This window comes from Cyprinus carpio, chromosome A21 (assembly GCF_018340385.1).
Source record: "Cyprinus carpio isolate SPL01 chromosome A21, ASM1834038v1, whole genome shotgun sequence".
Lineage (NCBI taxonomy): Eukaryota > Metazoa > Chordata > Actinopteri > Cypriniformes > Cyprinidae > Cyprinus > Cyprinus carpio.
In genome coordinates, this window is record NC_056592.1 from 5,375,494 (window position 1) to 5,398,617 (window position 23,124).

At 35.4% G+C, this 23,124-nt stretch overlaps 1 protein-coding gene across 1 annotated transcript in view; it reads right to left on the reverse strand.

Annotated features, from left to right (window-relative positions):
- Positions 1-19,590, reverse strand: part of LOC109051771 (tyrosine-protein phosphatase non-receptor type 13-like) — a 69,236-nt gene extending 49,646 nt beyond the window's left edge. Inside the window, exons 1-6 of the mRNA XM_042778685.1 lie at positions 19,227-19,590; positions 9,312-9,408; positions 2,594-2,792; positions 2,016-2,081; positions 1,534-1,719; positions 397-490 (exon numbers count right to left, since the gene is read on the reverse strand). Coding sequence (XP_042634619.1) covers positions 397-490; positions 1,534-1,719; positions 2,016-2,081; positions 2,594-2,792; positions 9,312-9,403 — 637 coding nt within the window. The 5' untranslated portion in view covers positions 9,404-9,408; positions 19,227-19,590. The remainder of the gene's footprint in view (positions 1-396; positions 491-1,533; positions 1,720-2,015; positions 2,082-2,593; positions 2,793-9,311; positions 9,409-19,226) is intronic.
- Positions 19,591-23,124: the final 3,534 nt, after the last annotated feature.

A 23,124-nucleotide genomic window follows, 5' to 3' on the forward strand; every position in this document is an offset into this window, starting at 1 on the left:
GGATTCGTAGTAAATGACGATTTGTACATTCAGACACTCTTACATTTTAAACATTCAAAGGTTTTTGTGCACAGTTTTATATCTACGAATTGTGTTTTGCATTTGTGAAATGTATTTTATGAATATATAATTTTATTTTGCGCATGTGAATTGCTTTTTGTGAATATATATTTTTTTTTCACGCACGTTAATTTTTTTTGTGTGTACGTGAATTAGGTTTCATGCATGTGAAATTGTCTACGCATGTGTGAATCGTGTTCTTTGTGGTGAATTATATTTGAGACTAATCTGCTTCCATAAGACAGAAGTAAGCAAATGCGTGCATGTTTAATAACGCGGGGATTTTTCTATATAACAAGCAAAAGATGCCTTTTTTACATAAGTGGTGTGCATTACCTGCTGGAAGGCCTTTTCCTCGCAGCCGTTCACGAATCTCTTTGCTTCTCTCTGGAAGTGACTCCCTTTCACTCTGAGACAACAGACCGTCCAGCTAAACAAACACATGCACAAAAATGAGAAAGACAAAAATCAATCATTCTCTTTTATCAAAGAACGAGATTAAAAGAAAGCAAAATCTACTGAATTGTTTTCTCTTGTGAAATAGGTTATCATGTAAACACACGCTGCCACTCGAAAGTTTAGGATCAGGAAGTTTTTATTTTGTTATACTTTTATTCATTTATAATATTTATGTCTTATGATGATATGACTTAAATGCTTCTTTTGTTTCAATAATGTTCTTTTGAACTTTCTATTCAAAGAATAATAAAAAAAAGTTTCCATTTCCATAAAAATATTAAGCATACAACTGATTGCAACACTGATAATAATCAGAAATGTTTCTTGAGCAGCAAATCAGCTTATTAAAATAATTTCTGAAGGGTCATGTGACACTGAAGACTGGAGTAATCAACAGGAATTAGAAGACGGCATCCCTACTGGACCACTTCACAGTTACCTCCCCAGAGTGGAAAAAGGCACACAGTGCAGAAAATAAGACCAGAAACACGTCTGGTCCTAGCAATATTCTCTTTCTGTATCGCTGTGCAATTAAACCACTGGAGAATGTGCAGGTGAGGAACAGGATGTGACATCAAACACGAGAAAGACTGTTAACTACCTTTTTAATTGAAAGCTGTTTTATAGGGCTGGACTGAGCTGGCAATTCAGGTAATAGGAACAGTGTGTTCACACATATTGTTTGTTTTAAATCATTACTGCTTTGTGATCAACCAGGAAAAAAAGGTGTGGATTGAGAACTGGATATGGAGTAAAGCAATAAACTCAATAAAGTATAATATATAAAATACGCTTTAAAACTTTTAAGTAAAATACTGTGCTGCAACAGAAAACAATAACATATTCTGTACTCTTAAACACTTAGGTTTGAATCATTTTAACAACTCACTCATTCAGTGAAAGAATCAAAGTGGTTCTTTATTTAGTAGTCATTACTTCTTAAATTCATAACTTGAAATGAACCGAAAATTGTTGAAACATTAACAAAACGTTGAAAGAAATATATAGACGTACCTGCGAGAGACTGCCAAGAACGAGTCTCACCAGCCTCCTGACGTATGAAAATGAAGGGTCACAGTTGGAGTTACGGATGTGAGTGCCGCAGGCGTCCAGAACCGAGCGTACGGACAGCCGGGCGAGCGAGGAATCGTCACACATGTTGAGCAGGACGCGGTTCAGATGTTCTCCGAGTTTCATTGGCTAAAACACACATGTAGAGATCGGGGAAAAGATAGTTTGCTGATAGAAAAGAAGTTGCTGAATCGTCTACAATCTTTATTCGCCACAAGTCCTGGGCTGTATTTATTTATTTACTCATTGATTTAATTTCTGTTGCAATGGTACAGAAGAATAAAACAGTGGAGACTCGATTCTTACTTGATTAATACAGATAGAGGTTTTCATGTTTCTAAGCTAAAATACTAAATATAGTACATACATATATTGGGTTAAAATATTAATATAATTTGATTTTAAACATGTCTAGGAGGGCTCACCTGGCTCTGAGGAATCTCATAGTCTGCACCCCAAAACAACGTCATGCCAAGTGAATACATGTGCATCTAGAATGAAAAAGGAAACAGAAATAGCATGTGAAAATGAAACATTTTAGCCCATGTTTTCAAAACTGTAAAACAACAGATTCTGACACATTCACACACAAACAAGCTTGTGTTGTCAGAAGCATTTGTCAGCCAGGAGTATGTTTTAGGCCTTAATCAGCATCAAACTTTATAGACCGCACGTCTGCATAGTTTTGTGTTTCTTCCCGGTCTGTTCATCCTGCTTAAGAAAAGCTTTTGGAACAAAATATCCAAGAGTCTGCCAAAGAATGCACAAGATCCTTTGACTTCTCTACAAATAATCAAGTTTTGACTCTGCTGTGGTTTATCTGTCTCTCTCTTGAGAAAGTCATGTTTACACAGAAGCATTCAAGCGTACTGTCAAAATGTTTTAGGAAACAAATATGTCCATGTAAAATGTAAAAGAAATGGTTGTTCAATAGAATCAAAAACTAGATTTTTAAACAGGAAACAAGAAGCCCAACAAAAGTCTTTGCAAATCCATAAGGTACCTTTTCCATATCAGAAAGTGAGGAGAGGTTGAGACCCTCCAGCACCTCTGGAGGAGTGAAAGCCCGCAGATCCTTCTGTGTGACATTTTCATCTGTGAAAGAGATGTTTCCGGAAGGCATGAGCAGCAGCGACCATGGAGAGATGATAAAACCCAACGCAGACGGATCTGTCGAACCTGAGGGAAAACAAACATGCAGAGTATTACCACAAACTGCAATTCTTAGGACACAACCTTAATCTTTATTAAATTCTTACAAATAAAATAAATTAAAAATAATAATAATAATACATAAAAAAAAAAAAAATAAATAAAATAAAAGAAAATAATAAAAAAAATTAAAAAAAAAATAAAATAAAAAAAAATAAAAAAATAAAATAAAATAAAATAAAATAAAATAAATTAAAAGCAAGTTGTCATTTTGTTGAATGTCTTATGAAGTTCAGAATTAAAAAGTTCCTTTGGCAAAATGTTCAAGTACATAGCAATAAGAAACAGCCAATTTTCCAACATTGGTTTTGTAATGTGACTCTTATGAAGAGAGGAAATTCTAAGACACATGCTTCAGCATGTGAAAGTTACTAGGCAAGTTAAGGGAGATTATGGCCTTTGCCTAAGAACATTTCAACATTTACACCACAATCTGACAGCACACGTTTCAGGAACTATGGAGATTTGGTGGTGGACAACAAATTCTTTTTTATTCAGACAAAGATATGTAATAAAGAGCTACATTATTATGTGAATGAGTGCAATTTCCATAAAATACGAGGCCCCTGAGATCTCTCTCAAAAAGATGATTAAGTATGACAGTACATTTTTCTTTTATTTGTTTTTTCCCTTCTTCTTTTATGCTGCAGATGTAAAACAATGAGTCTTTGCCATTCAGAACATGACCCTGTGGTTATGGATGGAACAGCTGTACAAAAATAATTCATTTATGATGAATAAAGATTCAGTGGAAATGTAGAATTGCTTTTGAGGAAATTCTTTTTATAATTTCATGCCATGTAAGTCCAAAAACAAGAACAAAATCTTAAAATACTGTAACTGAAAATATATGTATATTCTTATATTTTCTAAAGCAAATACGAGAGTAAGTTTTTTTTTATTTGTGAAAGAACTTAATGTTTTTATTTGTCAAGGATGCGTTAAATAGATTAAAAATGACAGTAAAGACAATCACAATATTACAAAATAGTCCATTTAACATAAAAGCTGTTCTTTTGAATTATTAATTAATTAAAAAAGTCCTGGAAAAAATATATCAGCATTTCATAGAAATATTAAGCAGCACAACAGTTTTTAACATTGATAATAATAAGAAATGTTTCTTGAGCAGCAAGTTAGCATATTAAAACAATTTCTGAACGATAATGTGACACTGAAGTCTGGAGTAATGGCTCCCAAAGAAAATCAGTTTTGCCATCACAGTAATAAATGAGATTTTAAACATATTCAAATAGAAAACAATTATTTTAATTGTAATAATATTTAAAAATATTACTGTTTTACTATATTTCTGATCAAAATAATGCAGCCTTGGTGAGCATAAGAAATAAAATAAATAAAAAAAAAAAAAACACACACACAACCCAAAACTATTAAAAAGTAATGAAAGTCTATGGAGGATTTTTGGTAGTGGTTTCATTTACGTCAGTAGGGGGGACGAGTTAAGCCTCTAATACTATATTTAGGGTTAGGGGTTTGTGCAAATAAAGATATTAACAAAAAAAATTAGCAGAAACATTACCAAAAAGTCAGAAAGTGTTTCAACTAAAAATAATAAAAATATTAAATTCAAGCAGCGATGCTTTAAAGCACTGGAATTCACAAAGTAAACACACGTTTCCTGTGGAAACTGTTGAACCACAATTGGACCTCATTGTGAAAATCTAGCGGTGTACACTCATGTTTTGCCTCCAGCACAGTAGATATTCCAGAAAATATGTTCCCTGTCAACCTAAACAGGTAACATACCTATCTTCAGCATTCACTGCAACAAATTGTTACTAAAAGCTGGAAATGTTGGCGTGCTAAATCTCAGAGTCATCCAGTTGATGGGAGAGAAGCTGACGCACAGTTGGAAATCTCTCAGAACGGGCCTATCTGATAAGGTTTTATCTGTCCTATCATAGAATAGTGCGGTCATCTACTGCAGTTCACAAGCCCAATGAGGTCACGGCCAAAAATAGCATCACAAACTCTAATAAGGAGGAGAAAAGAACATGAAATGAGATATATGAACACATGCTATAAATAACAAGCAGACTTCTTGGTATTACATAAAACAAAGTGTGAATATGGCATCATACATGTGCAGTCTGCTGACTTGGGCATCTGTTTATTTAGTCTGCATCTGTTTATTTTACATGCTCAAGATTACTGCATAACCAAATGACCTAAATACCCATTTTAAAGCGCAGGAAGTGGTGGAAACTTTTGCATTATTTATATCATGCAATTTTTTTTTTTTTTTTTTATATTCATATATATACACATATATATACATACATATATATACATACATATAAGACATTTCCTACATTTAAAAAGCTAGAATTAGTCAATAAATAAAACTGTAAAAAATAAAGAAATAAAACTATTTCAGGTTAAAGAAACTGCAAATATTTCCAATATTATACATTTATAAAAATAAAAAAAAGTATAATCATATTTTCAAAATAAATTGTGTAGAAACAATTTTCACTCAAAATTTGAGAAAAAGTAAACGTCTTTTATTTTCAAATATTTTTTGTTTACTTTTTTTAAAAATAAATAACATTTAATTCAATGTAAAAGACTGACATAATATTTTCTTGTAAAACAAACCAGTAATTTGTTTTATTTACAGCTTCAAAATATCATTTTTTTACAATGTAGTATTGCATATATTTTTTTATTTCTAAAATTCTCACAGTTTTCTTATTAAATCAACCCTTCTACACATTGGACTGCGATGGGAAAAGGTTTTGCTGTAAAAAAACAAGCATCACCATTAAATTAAAACGGTATGCTCTAAAAAAGCAAGCTCAGGACTTCTCACATCTAAGTGCTCAGGGTTTCCAAATAAATTAAGTAATTTCGCTGACTTGCTCTCGTCCAGGGCCCAGAATTTCTGCAAACTTTGTCAAGAGGGACCTTTGCCAGCAGGTTTTCACCCAGAGCAACTCAAGGCCAGATAACAAGCTATGAGACAAGGAGAGTCCTCGTTCCCCATGTGAGCGCATGCCGAAGCGGCTACATCATCTTTATCATCATCGTCCTCCTCGACCCTGAACACAAGGGGCCTAATTGCATTACAAACCCTACTGGCTACTGGCCATGCCTACTGAATAAAGGGGCAACAACTGTCCACAGTGCTGACAGAACAAGAATTGTCCACGACTGTGAGAAAGACTTGTTGAGAGTCTCAAGATCTTTGCGGAGATGGCAGCAGATATCGGTCGAGAGGAGCTGGCATCATCTCAATCGCCACAAACTGCCCAGCAAACTGCTCTTTAGGAAACCGGGCTGTGGGACGATAAAGAGGCTTTTGTTCACAGCGGTGACACACAACACTAGCCCACCACACAGTCATTCAGAGAGACAGCAGACGGACACAAGGCTGAGTAAGCCTTCTCATAAATTTCACCAAAGTGTTACCCTTCCCTTGAGAGACGGGAAACGAGGATAGAAAGCTTTTCTCCACGGGCTCACTTCTTTGAATCAGACTGATAGCTGCTATTTTTAGTATTCTGACAGCTTTTGAGGAGGCCAGAGAATTATTCTAATCACTCTTAAACAGGCGTGAATCGGCGGAGGACAATGCTAAACGCGCACATACTGACTGAATAACCACTTTACAAAAGAGTCCTGCTGAATGTACTGATAACGTCACCGCTGTAATGCCTCTGAATTGTTTGTAAGAAAGGGACAATACCAAAACATTTTGTGTGGTGACTGCATGGGAAGTGTGACATAGCTGTGGTTCGAGGGAATTCACATAAAGACAGATATGGCCTCAGTTTCTTGTTTTTCCTTTCAAACAATCCCTGACAGTTTAGCTTCCAAATGCGCACTACAATGACGAAGGTTTCCACCAAAATACCAAACTTATTCTGGTTACTGCTACAACAGAACTATGCGAACCTTGTATTAGCCACAGTCATCCAAAATAAAGGATGGATTTGTACAATTACAACAAGAGATTTCACTACGAAGAACTACATTTTTTGCATTTTTCTGATTGGTTCTTGTCTATGTGGTTGCTTAAGTGTTTAGCTTGTTTTTGGTGAATTTCAATGTGGTTGATAAGTAATAAAGTATTGCTATGCTATTTTTTTTAGCACGTTGCTAGCAAGATTGCTAAGGGGATCTTTGTATTTAACACATGCAGTTGCTAAAGTGTGTCAACTGTTTTTGCTAAAATTGCTATGCTAAGGTGTTCTTAGTGTTTAAGCAAACTGCTATGTGGTTAAGATGTTCCAAGTGTTTTAGCCCATTTCTATGTGGTTGCTAAGGTGTTCGGACTGATTTAATGCAATGCTTTGCAGTTGCTAAGCTGTCCTGAGTGTTTTCCCTTACAAAAAGTAACCATGGTTTTATTATAGTAAAAGTGTAGTAACAATATACTGGCGTATTGATTTTTTTACTACAAATACCATGGTTAAACTATGGTTAGTGTAGCAAAACAATGGTTCATTTGTAGATACCATGATTTAACTATAACCATGTTTTTTTCATAACCAAGTTAATTTTCATAAGGATTAGTGCATTGTTCCAAATGATTTTGCATTGATTTTGCATGATTTCGCATTGCTATGTAGTTGCTAAGGTGTTTTAGCGCAATGCTATGAAATTGCAAGTGTGCTTTAGCGCATTGTTAGGCGATTACTAAGGAGTTATGAATGTTTTAGTGCATTGCTATGGAGTCTCCAAGGTGTTCTTAGTGCACTTCTGTAGTAGTATGTAATATATAATACATTCTGTTGGAAATTATGGCCACTATGGTAAATTTTTGCACGTGTCACACACAAGCGCAAGGTTAACGCATGAAATTCCTATACTGAAAGTCAACAGGGTAATTGTAGGGCACAAATGAAAGCGATACTGTTCCCTTCAGAAATGTCAAACCAGGACATTCTGTACATTAACAAGCTTTAATGACAAGAAGGAATACAATCAGGAACGAAGTACAAAAATTCAAGTTAAGAACCAAAAATGCTACAAGCTGACCAAACCAGAGAAACAAGGTGAACGAGGAAAAATTCAGACAGAAAGAGAGCGGAAAGTATTAGAGAGTCAAAAGAGGAACCAAAAAGCAGAGACAGTGAGATGTCCTTCGTACAGATCATTCCAAGCATGGACAGAATAGAATATAATTCTCCAAAAATTCCCCAAATAATATAAACAATTTTTAAAATAAAATACTCTGCGAGACAAAAAACAATCTGAATGGCATCGCAGTAGTGGTTTGGAACACACAAGGTCAGATTTTTCAGCATATTCAAAATAAACCAGCATTCGCTGCATGTTACTTGGCAACAGAAACTACCACGTTCTGGAGAGGTCATTGATGATTGTTTCATTCCAAACACATAAAAAAACCTCAAACCTGCAGAATTCATGCTGCATGCTCTACATGAGACTCCACTCACTGATTTCAATAGTATATAATGTTCTTTTTATTTATATTTTTAATTAGGTAAGTATAAATAAATTTTATAAATATTATTACAAATAATTATTTCAGCTATTTGTATTCATATATAACACACACATACATCATATATATATATATATATATATATATATATATATATATATATATATATATATATATATATATATATATATATATATATATCGCTGCTTATTGTGTATAAATTAAATATCAAATATACTTAACATTAAACATAAACAGATAGAAATTAAAAAAAAAACTAATGTAATGAAATGTACTGTAATGGAAGATTACGAAGATGACCTTTTTCTTTGCAATAACATGAACTAAGAAATGCCTTGTGACTGATTTATTGCACAAAAGCAAATTCATTGGTTGAATGATTTTGATTTCATGCTGACTTAAAGATAGTTCATTCATTTATTCACATACATTACACATACATTACACATACATCAAACATAATTATATAAGTTTGTGTATTTATGCAAGGTATATTTTTAACCAAAATTCTTTTCATTCTTTTTGTCTGCCATTTTGCTGCATTTGTTTTTTTTTTTACTTTTAACTCATCTATTTCAATTTCATAATTTTGTGAATTCCTTTACAACCAACCATAAATAATCCAACCAAATGAAGATATCTACCTTCAACCTTCACATCAGGGGCACGACTACGATGCCTTAAAATGTTGCCTATGTAGGAGACAGCTCACAGGTTTCAGACAGAGCCTCATACTCCTTCAGGTTTGAATCACTTATATAACCTTAACATTAAACGTAAAACCAAAGGAATACACATAAACCAAATTAAATTCACAAAAAATCTTCATATGCAAAAAGCATACTCCTAAATACATCAGAAACACTTAATAATAATTAAATAACAAAAATCAAATTGACATCAGAACTCCAAAAAAGGTCTCTGATTGCCTCGACCACCCCAAGGCCTCAAGTTCTGAGCCAGCGTGGCTGTGTACCCTTGAGAAATGTGGGAGTAATCACTGTGCAGGCTCACTGTGCGCTCATGCTGGTTTACCTCTGCGTCTTACAATCATCCTGCGCTCTGGTTCAGGACGGCCCAGACCTCCTCCTCCTGCAGCGGCCCTCCTCTCACCTGCAGCGCCTCAGCTAGAGACACATGCATGCTGCCTGTGGGGTCACAAACACAGCAATGTTATTCTTACAATCATTATCACTGTACATACTAATTTTAGTTTCATGCTGAGTACCACAGAAATTAGATACTTCACATTTAAGAACAGAAACGGATGTAGAAAAAGAATCAACAAGGTATCATTCAACCTCTCTCCTGAAGCATGTCACAATGTCATGCGGTTGACCTCAGGAAGCTAAATCATATGTTTGTCACAGTGAGATCTCTACAGAATGCCACACAACCTACTGGGAATTAGGTGAGGAGAAACCTGCTATTAATTTCATTTAAATACAATTCTGAAACGACAAACACTCCTAAAATTGTCCAGCTGATCCATATGGTCCAACATTCACCATAACAAAACAAGCGAACCCATTCATGTCCCGTCAGGTCTAATTGTCAGGGTGGGGTCAGTTACACTCCTTGCAGTAAAACTGTTTGTTATTATGTCCATACCTCGACACTGCTGCCACAGCTGTAGTTACAAAGAACCGTAAACCCCTGGAAATCCCAGCATGCTGTGAGGCAAGAGAGACAGGGGAAGCTCAGGGTTTAAGGGATTACTTTTGAGCGGGCATTACGTGGGGCTACCTAAATACTCATGTGTCACATTTCAATTGAACTGTGGAGTCAGACTTTTCAGTTAGCCTGTGGCACATCAGAGGGGACTGTCATCAGGGAACATTTCTTTTATTTACTTATTTATTTATTACAAATATTTATATAATTTGTTATTATTTTCTTATAAAATTGTAATTTTGTATAAATACTTTACATATTTTATTTTAAAAAAAATTATTTTTAAATTATTATATATTTAATTATTATATATTATATATATATATATATATATATATATATATATATATATATATATATATATATATATATATATATATATATATATATATATATATATATGAAAGAAGAATTATATATTAATTATAAATTATTATATAAATTTGTTTTATTTTAATATAAAATTCTTAATTCATATATATATATATATATATATAATAATGTAATTCTAAATTACACACACACACATATGTGTGTGTGTTTTACTATAATATTATATTTCATAAGCTTTTGATAAAATGTAGAAATGTATAATAATAATTAAATGTAATTAATTTAATTCTAAATAAAGTATATATATACATATATATACACACACGTATATAATGCACATGTATACATATATGTGTGTGTGCACATGTATATATATGTGTATGTGATTGTGTGTGTGTGTGTGTGTGTGTGTGTGTGTGTAAATTAATCAATAAACACACATAAAATCCCCAAATATACATTATAAATCCCAAAGTAAACAATAAACTAACTTCAGTCCCAAAACTATATAGTTTTATATTATGATAATTATATAAATTGTGCATTTAAAAAACAAAATCCATGTGGCCACAAAATCCTCACCTTGTTTAAGGGGCGGCTGCTTTTAGCATTTACATTTAGTCATTTTGCAGAAACTTTTATCCAAAGCAATTTACAATTGGGGGATACATAAAGCGATTCTTCTTAAAGAGGCAAACAGACACAGGAAGTGCTTGTAATACCAAGTTTTAGACATTGTTCAAATAAGTACAAGCTAGAAAGAGAAGGAATAAATAAAGAGAAATACAACTGTGGGGGATGTAGATTCGTATTAGTGAGAGGAAGTAGGCGGATGCTGAGCCTGTGGCTGTTCTATATGCAAGCATCAATGTCTTAAACTTGATGCGAGCCGCAACCGGTAGCCAGTGCAAGGAAATAAAGAGAGGTGTAACATGGGCTCGTTGAAGACCAGTCGCATTCTGAATCATTTGTAGAGGTTTGATTGTGCTTGATGGAAGTCCAGCCAGAAGAGTATTGCAGTAGTCCAGCCTAGAAATGACAAGGGCCTGGACAAGAAGTTGTGCAGCATGCTCCATTAGAAAGGGCCTGATCTTTCTGATGATCATTTAGAAGCAGAGATTATTTTTAAAAGAACTAAATCTCATTTTCAAAGACCAAAACCCATCAAGCTTCCACAATCAGCTTCCATCTTAGATACTCAAGACCCCAGCAGCGAGAGCGGGTCATTCCACATAAGAAACAGAAAGCGCCACAGATAAGCGCATATTTATGCAGGAATGCTCACTGGGGATGAAAGACTCTCTGAAAGAGGGATATGAGGGGAGGAAAGTGAGCTCCAGACCCCTCCCGTACGCCTCATTAGTCCTTACTGTGGGGGGCTGTCATATGCAGATTGTTTTCCTCGGCTTTTGTTATTCCAAGGCGGCCTGCGAGTGGAATGTTTGCCCCGTCTCTCAGGGTGCTGCGGAGCACTGGGTCATTCCCACCGGTACATTCAGACACAGGGGAACAGTACAGAACAAGTGTGAGAATATGGGCTATATTCAGTCCAGCAGAGCAAAGCCAAGGTCATGGGTTCAATTCCCATGGAATGCATGAACTGATAAAATGTAACAAAAGGATAAAAGCTTGGATAAAAAGTTTCAGCCAAATGCATAAAATTTGGAACAGGAAACTACCTAAGCTGTACCGAGTACTCTGCACAGTATGCAAATTTTCAGTTTGCATTGAATACTCCCATGACGAGGAACACTTGAATTTGATTCCCCTTCAAAGAAATATTCCTGGTTTAGTACAGGTTAAGCTCAATTGACAACACTTGCGGCATAAAATTAACCTCTACTTGTCTATTTATTTCTTTAAAAAAAAAAAAAAAAGATCTACAATGACGCACTGAGAAACATTAAAATATACACCGTTTCAACTGTATAGTCTCAAGATATTCATGTGAACCAGTGTTATTATTTTAATATCATTGAGATACTATTGCCATTTTTATTAACATTTTGAATTAGTTTGTTGTTATTTTTCTGTTTTCATTTTCATTTTAGTAATTTAGCATTTAATTATTTTCAACAAATAAGTTTTTAAAAATACAAAAATAAATTTACAAAAATTTAGATATAATCACCAAATAAAATAACCAAATTAAACTAGATTAAATTTCCTGGAGTGAAAATTCTATCATCATTTACTTACCCTCTAATACATCCAAACAACAATTCTATGCTTATAAAATCAAAATATTTTCTTTTGTGTTCAACAGAAAAAAAGAAACTCATACAGGTTTGGAACAAGTGGAGGGTGAGTAAATGATGACAGAATTTTCATTCTGGAAGTGAACTACAACTGCAATATAACTGTACTTATTGCGTGCCGAATTAGACACGCAACTTAGTCATGTGTGAACAATATGTTACATACTGCATTCAGGATCCAGTATGTACCATGAAGTATGCAGTACACTAGCGTCCCATTCCCACCATAGCATATGTCAGACCTTAACAACAATCCTGGGAGCTCTCACACCGAGTGTTTGTAAAAAAAAAGTTTATTTTCCCATTCATTATGCATGATGACATTTATTCCTAAATATGTTTAAAAAAACAAAACAAAACATCAAGCAGCACTGAACCGCTTCAGTCTGCAGGGGAATTAGAGAAATAAGAAAAGCAATCACCTAAAGAATAAAACACACAACCAAAAACACACATTTTGTCTGAAATAAAATAACTACGTTTTTGTACATTTTAAGTTAACATTTAAGTAACACACAAACACAACCTCAACTTACTTCTGTAAAAACTAAGCTTTTTCATTTTAAATGTTTCCCTGATGTTCGTTGATAACTTTAGTCAAGTTTAGACAAGTTACCAAAAACAGTCACAATTTAAAATGTAGAAATGTTTTTTGTGGTTCTTAATAATAATAATAATAATAATAATCATAATCATCATCTTATTTTGCATATGAAATTACATTCCACCAGTGTTATTTTATTATAATTAAGATACTAGTTTTTATTATATTTTTGAATTAGATTTGTTTTCATTTCAATTTTAGTTAATATTTAATAATTTTGTTGTTTTTTGTCATTTTTATGGTATGTAAAAGTAATATTTCTACATAGTTTTGTAAATTTTTATTTCATACATTTTTTTCATTCTTTATTATTTTTTATTTAAGTTTTAGTTTCAGTTATTCTATTATATTGAATAAAAGTAAATGAAAATGAGAAATTTTACTTGTAAATTGTCTGAAATAAAATAACTACGTTTTTGTACATTTTAAGTTAACATTTAAGTATCAGAAATTTAAATTTTTATGATTTTACTTAACTACAATAACCTTGTATTCCACCATATTATTGAATACGTCTTGTGATTGCTGAGTAAATGTCACAGACTGTATACTTTGTTGCTCGTTAGTTTCCATAAATGGTCTAAGTGGATCTTTCAAAATATGGAGATCCAGGACAGCAGCTATGAGGTGAGACATGAAACTTAAAGCCCTTAAACTAGACAGTACTGAAAGAAGAGCTGCAATGGATAGTAGATTCGAGCCAAGTTATTCCCTGAGTGCCGTGCGAGCTGAGGAAACACAAACATTGAGAGTGGTCAGGGTTTTCCTGGTCACAGCAATGAGGATTTTACAGGGATTAATCTTTGAAATGTGATATTTCACCACACTCCATGCAAGGGCGAAACCCCTTCACCCAAAAGAAACTTTCCTGGTCTGCACACCCACCTAAAGATCAGAGCACTCAGAGACAGAGGGTTAATGAGATAGAAGAAATGCACTTGTTTTTAAATCATCTTCCAGATGATACAAGCCCTCTGTTTTTCCCATAAATGCCTGAGACAGGAGTCATCATTTCAGTATTTTCCATTTTGCTGCAGAATTTGGCAGAACGCAGATTCAAGATTAAAACTCTAAAAGCCGTCAAATAAAAACAGAAGCATGAGCTAACAGTTTCCAACGGAACAGCAAAGCCCGATAGAGAGGATGTTTCATTTTCTCATAACATTAATCTGTGGTTGGACCCGGTTAAATCATCTGCAATTCTAAAAACAGCCTGATGCCAGTAAGCTGAGCCCAAAATCTTTCTTGGAGATGCTTTTGCCAAGAGAAAGCAAAAAAACACCCAAACTCCCAGAATCCTTTGCTGGACCCCGTCACTCTCTCTCTCAATCTCTGTTAAACTCTGTCAGACCTAAAGACACGTATGACATAAAACCAGAAGCAACAGTGCTTCCTTCAATTAAGTTCTTTACATTTCAGCTTTAAAACAGTAGTTCTCAATTGGTGGGTCGTGACCCAAAAATGTGTACACACACACACACACACACACACACACATAAACCAAGAACAATACAACTAAACTAGATGGAATGTCATGTTTATGATTTAGAATATTGAAGCGTCTATGCATGTTTGACTTTAAGGGACATTTTGTAAGTTCTATACAATTAAATGTTGAGAATCACTGCTTTAAAACTAAACTTTTACAATTGTATTGCACTGTAATCTCAGACAACACGCTACACTAAAGGTAGATCTGTCTGCAGAAACACAGGCGACTGGAAGGGCCAGATTACTGCACCATGATGAATCAGTGCATATTTTCTGCAGCGAAAACAAAACACACTTTTACAAGCTAGAACTCCCTTTACCCTGCATGAGTCACTACTTGGCTGTAAGATTGTCCCAGCCTCTGATCTCCGTCTCTCTTTTCCTATTCCACCACTTGTGCTTGTGCAAGTTCATCATGATTGTTTGATGCTCAGCGAGTCAGCCTCGTCCCTGGCCCTTACTACTTAATGTCCTCCCATTTCTAGTAATAACAAGGTTTCCATGGGAACCAGAATTATGCCAAATGGCTCCTCCTTTTCTCTTCTTCCTTCCTTCCTTCATGAGCTTCACCAGTCTTTTACAGCCAATTAGACTCAAACTGTTTATTTTATGCAAGTAGTAAAAAAATTCAGTTAAAAATAAAGAACAGTATACAATATAAGTCACGATTTTTAGCATTTGAAACATGCATGAACTTATATTGAAAAGCCACTTACATAATGCAAGCATGTGAAATTTACAAAGCGCATACATTTGCATTTGTGTAAAACGAGAGAGGTACACAAGCCTAAGTTTATTAGTAGAGCGCATTTCCAACATAAATTTGCTACAGCTTGGTGTTTATTATAAATGTTATTTATAATGAATGCCACTATAAATGATGTTTGTTTTATACTTAGAGTTTTCCATTCCTGTTCTGCTCTGAATGCTGTTAAATTTAAAGGATTTGTTGTAAAGTGAAAGCAACTAAAATACATGTTTATATTGTTTGTAATGTTCGTCAACATTTTATTTGACATTATTTCTGAATGTAATAATGAAATGTGACATACTCTGATGTGACTTATTTGTGTTTTCTTAACTCGGTGCGACTTATTGTCAGGTGTGACTTGTTTTCTATAAAATATGGTAATAATTTTCATTTATATGCACCAATATAAACATAAATGATGAAATTTACCATCACTAGCAAAATCATTGCAAAAATATTGTAGGCTATATACGTAATACTTCCACCCTTCCCAATCTATTTCAAAGCCAAAACCATTTCTACATACAGTAGTGTTTGCTAGATCCTCCCTTTCATTCTGATTTAATGTCACTTTTGCAATCCATTTTTTAATGGCACCATTTGCAATTCACACAGGGCGGCTCTGATCCCAGATCAGTGGGTGGGTGGCTTCTACAGCCTTCTTCTCCCAATGGTGTGCTCAGTAATCAAGCCTCTGAAGTAGAGTTCTGGAGAAAACCAGAGGCCTCTGGAATAAAACTGCCCACTCGCGGCTGTTTCTCAGGGTCAGATGCACTGATGTCCGCCATGTGTTGAGCCTAGGCCAAAGGTACTATAACACTGTGCCCAGGACAACAGCCCAGTTTTACTTGAATATACAGTTAGAATGCACAATATACCAGCTTGCAATAAGTTTCCATCCCGGAAAAGCCCAAAATATGTGAGGCATCCTGGAGAAAAAAAAGCTACAAGCCCAAAACTGTACGAACGTTTTTATTTTAAAGCTTACTTTGCATGACTTGTTTACCGCAACACAAGAAAAGAAAATTAACCCTAGCGACAACACAGGAACATCCTGGCAACCACCCACATAACCTTTGCATCATGTTAACACAAAAAAGTAAAAGTCTAGTTATGTGTGTCAAATCAAACACTAGAAAAATTTTGGAGCCTGTAGGATTTATTTTATATTTTTGAAAGAAGTCTCTAATGCTCACCAAGGCTGCAATTATTTGATTAAAAAATACAGTAAAAACAGTAATATTGTGAAATATTATTACAATTTAGAATAACTGTTTTCTATTTGAATAGATTTTAAAATATAATTCATTCTTGTGATGCAAAGCTGAATTTTTACCATCATTACTCCAGTCTTCAGTGTCACATGATCCTGCAGAAATCATTCTAATATGCTGATTTGCTGCTCAAGAAACTTGTTTTTGTGTGTGTGTGTGAATTTTTTCAGCATTCTTTGATGAATAGAACGTTTAAAAGAACAGCATTTCTTTGAAATTGAAACCTTTTGTAACATCCTAGTGAATAAAAATAGTAATTTCTTCCTATAAAACATTTAAAGCTTTATTTCAGTGCAAAATAATCCATTTATTCCAAGACATCATTAAAAATATGCATCAGCTCTGACTCAGAACAGAAAACTAAATCTGTCTGTAGAACATAAAGATAAAAATGCTTTTAAAAGCATTTTCTCAGAATAAGCATAATGCAGAGTGCATGAGATCGCAAATGCACTTTCCAAAGTGGTTCAGAAAAACACCTCATGTAAATGACTGAATTTAGCTGAACTAAAAACCTGAGCTGTGTAAAAGCGCACTGAACTGCGGTTCAGCAGAGATGGAATTTCCTCAGTGGAGACAGGCCAGAACAAAATAACACGCTGAAGGAGCAGAATTAGCATCAAAGGTGTGAGGGTGGGGTCTGATCTGGGCAGCAATCAAAACTGAGACTTCCGTTCGACTCGTTTCACAATCTAGCGAGATAGATCTACTTAGCGCATTAGTGGAAAAACCGGTGGACACAAAGATGAGTTCCTGATTAAAATAACTTGAAACTATTGTTATTCTTTTTGTGAAACCAGACACCAACCAAGACACTTTCTCAAAGTCACCCACAGAAGATTCCCGTTCAACTAAATGTTATGAAACTGAACAAACTTTAACATGTATTACAAGCACACTGCCGCGCTTTCTAACCCACAAGTCACCTGTCAAATGCACTATCCAAATGGATGTTACATTACATAAAATGCACCATAATCCAGGCTCATAGCACACCAAAATACATAGCAGCTGGATTCAGACAGCCAAAGGTGACCTCATCCATTGGACGTAGGTAAACCTCTTTCACATCAATCCAATTTCGGTCTTACAAAGTGCTCAAAACCTGGGCTAAAACTGATGGACTGAACTGCCAGAGTTCAAATGTGTTTCAAAGTTGTACTACTAAGTCTGAACCATCTCCTGTCCTGCACAAATGAACTTTGTGATGTTTCTGCAGGCAAGATTACCAAGCCAGATATGCACAAATCAGATGTAAGCAGCGGCTGAACCGCATGAACTGCAACGGAGTCTTAAAACAAAAGCTCCTTTGAGCTCGGCGCAGACGATAAAACAAACCTTCGGACCACCACACGAAAGAAAACAAGAACCCGTATCGGCCCCTATAACTATGGCTGGATGAATCAGACACCATCAGTGTCAGGAACATTCCTCTGTGCAAGACGCTTCTCTTTTATGGCAAATTCTGTGAACTGCAAACCACACGGTGCGATTTCATAAGAACTGCTCATGTTTACACTGGAAAGAGACAGTCCCTCTTGCCGTTAGATCAGGAGTGACATCGTGAGATATAAACAGACTAAAAATGACAAGTTTCAGCTCTCAAAAGACAGCTTTGGCGAGCTGAAGTGGATCTGAGGATGAGAGGTTTCTCAAACTGATGATGTGCTCATTAGGACATAAAAAGCTGAGTACAACGTTTGATACGTTTGGTAATGGTCTGAAACGATAATACTTTGGATCTGAATTCAGCTTTCCCACACTTTTTACATTACTTTCAGGTCATTTGTGATTACCGGGTATATATTATTGAGATTGGGATTTCTATCTCAGGTAATAATCCACTGAATAATCCAATGAAATACTAAAGAGCAGCACAAAACTAGGCATGGACATCACAATATTAAAATTTGTGTGGTGTTTACCGTGGTGTTTACATGTACACTAGTCGTCAAATTAGTATTTTATATTGTTTTATTGCACTTTACTGTTAGTTAGAATCTTCTGTGGTAAGAACATTCTTTTTTAACTTTTATACTTTAAAATTTCCCTTTAAACATTACCGTATTAGGCATCAAAGATGACACTAGACCTGCAAACGTTAAGGTTTGGTGGTCAAGCTACAAAAAGCAGCGACATGCCATCAAACATTCTACCAAATAAACACACAAAAGTAGTTAATTTCAACATTACTGACTAAAACTTTATGTTAAAGGCACAAAACTATCCCTCAAGTGGACAGACGGCCTCCATCACACTCAAGTAAAACACCTGCGGTTACTTACAACACGCTCCACCATCCAACACTACAACATTTGACACATTTTGTATTTTCAGCGCTCAAATTTTACATCCATAACGCCTTCTTGGAATTTTCTGTAGACTGTTATGATAAAACTCAAATAAAGTTCGAATAAAAGTCGCATTTTTGCTGGAATACAAACATAATGCTTTCTTAATCCAAAACCTGGTGTCTCATGGCCATCGCAAAGCTACTTGAGCGGTTTATAGACAAATACAAACGCTGGTAAAGCAGTAGCATCAAACTCAAGAAATCATTGATGTAAAAACATAAACTCACCTCCAAAATAAGTGGCCTATAACTTCAAACTTCGCTCCAACTACCAGCCAGTGCGCAAACAAGAGTCCAGCATCACATCCACCAGCAAACCTGAAATGGAAAACCAGCCCGGGTCGAACTGGCAACAGGTTTTACTTCATAAGAACTACTTCTACCGTAAGGTCCATCATCTCCATTAAAAAAAAATTTAACCCGCACTCCTTGGATTATCCTTAAAGTATAATGCGTAAAACGGAGAGGATCTTTGACGCGGCTAAAAATAGGCAGCGCGTTTTCGGTTCCTTTGGGAAGCCGTGTCACCCTTCCAGCCCGAGAGGTTCTGGACTCTCTCTCTTTCTGTCTGTGAGCCCTCCTGCTCGCAGGAGAGAGGGAGTAACCAGACACCCGCACTCCTGCCGCTCATTGGTTACTCTCCACCGGGGCAGGAACCGTCACACCAGCAACATGAGGCGTCTCTATAGAAACTCTCCTCAACTGGGAGGAAAATACCACGAAAAGTTGTTACAGTGAGGCGCAGTCCACGGTGGCCACGCATCCAGATATGTAACGCACCCAAAGCAAAACATCTGAAGAAGAAATGCGCATGTTGCTTGCAAGTTTTCATTTTCCTTACCCCTTAAAACCTTTAAATATGACGCAGTCTCATTAAATACCCACGTATTTGCATATTAAGCGATAAGGCCTAACGTTACCACGCACACAGATACCAACAAATCTGTTGAAAATGTGATTTAAAAAAAAAAAAAAATTATATATATATATATATATATATAATATATATATATTATATATATATATATATATATATATATATATATATATATATATATACAATTTATTTCTGTGATGCACAGCTGATTTTCCATCAGCCATTGCTCCAGTATAAAGTGTCACATGATGCTTAATAAATCATTCTAATATGCTGATTTATTATTAGAATAATTAATATTGGTAACAGTTGTGCTGCCAAATGTTTTTTTTTTTTTTTTTTTTTTTTTTTTTGTAAACTGCAATACTTTTTTCAGGATTCTTTGATTAATAAAAAGTTTTTAAAAAGAACAGCATTTATTCAAAATATAAATATTTTCTAACAATATAAATCTTTGCTATCAGTTCTTAAATTACAGGATTACTGTATTTAATTATATTAAATTTGAAACTATATATTGTGTTCAGTCTGAGCATGATGACGTTATTTAGAGGTCATCTAAATAACAAAAATTTTTATTAATTTGTTTTGCTGTCATTTTGGGTTTTTTTTTTTTCAGTTGCAAAATATTGTGAAAAATGTATCCTGTATCATCATTAAATTGTATCATTAAATAATGTATGCCTGTCTGATCACTCATTAAGAGACAGCAGGTTTTGTTTGAGAGTTCATGCTGTTACACCTTACAGTGTTTTGTTCTGCTTTGAAATTCTGTTCTGGGGTCAGTCATGCTTGCAGTTTGTTGCCTGAGAGCTACTAAGGAATGAGAGTTTAGTACTCCAACCACAGAATTCCACCTCCACCCCTCCTCCCATCTCCCCTCCCCTTCATGCTCCTTTCCCTCACCCTGTGCTGTAATTGACCCTGAAAGTCGATCTTTAAACTTGAGCAGAGCTTCCTACTTCACCTGAGGCAGCAGGGACCCCTGCAAGAGGTTATAGGTTGCTGTAAACATATTGCTTTGATTTATTTTACTTTAATGCTTTCATTAAAAGATATGCAGCTCTTACATGGGGTCTGCAGATGCCAAGAGAAAATGTCATGAAAATGTCTTTTTGAACAAGCAAGGGCATAATGATGCTTGTATTTATAGGAAAGAAAGGGTGTGTGTGTGTGTGTGTGTGTGTGTGTGTGTGTGTGTGTGTGTGTGTGTGTGTGTGTGTGTGCAAGAGAAACAGTGAGTTAGCACCACTCATATGACTAACAGGGGAAAAACTACGTTTCAGGCCACAAATAGCAGGGTACGGTTGAACCAAATGTCACTCCGAGGTACTGTGCTACAGCACTGACATTTTCTTCCTTCCAAACAGAATCCTGAGAGATGCAGAATGAGTGCTATTTTAAAACAGACCACTAGATTTTTTCTTTTTTTTCTTTTTTTTCGGGCCTGATATTCCCACCTCCAAAAAGTGGGGCAAAACGAAAAAGGAGGTGGTGGTTAGACTGAACAATAGGGCCCTGAAGAAAAGGATTATGAAGAATTAGATGAGGAATATGGGACAGGATGTGCATGGAATTGCAATACAACAGCGCAACAGTGTGTTAAAATGTCATTAATATTTATAGAAAATGTTTAATGGTAATATATAAAGCTTTCAGGATCTGTCATGATCCAGGATGGTTAATCAGTGTCATGCTTCTTGGGAAGCAAGATGTTAGTGTGATTTTTTTTTTTTTTAATTAATGAAGTTTTTCCTAAATGGCGTTTTTGTTGAACAATAAAGATAAGAAATAAGTCTCTTCTTCACTTCAGTTCACATGTTTTCTATCACTATTTGATGTTTGACCACAAACGCCGAAACAAATGTTTCAGTGTTTCCGTGACTTACCAAAGCACATGAATATGAGGAACGCGACTGTTATTCGGTTCCTATCTAACAGAAACATACTAACATTGCATCATTTTACACTGTACAGGTGTGACACTGCAACAGTGCAAAACCATAACCAGGTGTGAATACAGCAATCTCACTCGAGACCCAGCTGAAGAGGTGGTCTCGGTCCGGTTCCAAACTCTTGTACGCTTGAGAATTTCTGTCCAATCAATGGATGACCTTTAGCACTCATGGGGTTTTGTTTACAATTTTTGGATCACTTACAAATGGGCAGTGTGAAAGTGAACCACACCAACTATTTGATCTGGACCAAAGCAAGTGGACTAGCTGACCTTCCTGGTTTGAATACACACTAAATTACAAGTGTGAAACATACCTTTACACGGGGTTAAAAGAGGGGTTCAGAACGACAATAACCTGGGGTTAAACACAATGTGTAAAGCCCTTATCAGAACCAAGGCCACTGAGAAAGACTCTTTCTTCTACAAATTAACAGCTTCCCTCATTATCTCTTTGGAGGCTTTTAACATTTAGAGAATGTGATATTCCTTGTCTGTTTGGATTTTATTTGTTTATGATGTCTGCAAATGTTCCACCATGACTTAACTGTGAGTGACAGCAGGCTTTCTCTATCCAGGGCTTTGGAGGCTTGTACCTACAGGGCATAACAGCACAGAGCACTCCTGGCTCCAGACCAGGCCATTAAAACCTCTGTGGGGATGCCGGAAAGGAAAAGGGGAGGAGGGGGAGACAGACTAGATTGGGTGGTTTGGTAATTGCTTGCCCTGGTTTTGCAAATATGCTTCCTCTTGCACTTTTGCTACACCTCTGAGGGCCCTGAGTAAAACAGCTTGTCCAAGAATGATATAAATAAATGCTTTTTGTTTCTTACTCCAAAGGCCGTAAGTACGATAGCAACTAAATGTTGCTATTTTGCTCCCTTAAGGCTCAGTTGAAATGCAGAAGCTAAATACAGTTTAATCTATCTGATTGCATATGTATGATTCATACTGTATGCATACTTTACATAAGAAGCTGAACTCCACATTTAAAGTCCACATTAATGCAGCAACTAGCAGACCAAGCATAAGCCACTGACTGCCTTAGGGTATATGGTTTAGTTCAGTGGTTCTCAACCACGTTCCTGGAGTAAAACACTGCACATTTTGCATGTCTCCTTTGTCCCACCCATGGTTCAAGTCATTTCTAAATTGCAGGTGACAATCAGGTGTGTTTTGTTAAGGAGACATGCAAAATGTCAGTTAGGGTCCTCCAGGAACATGGTTGAGACTCTGGTTCTTTAATAAAGTCTCTAAAATTCTCCCTGATGGTACCCTTAAAATTGCATTCATTG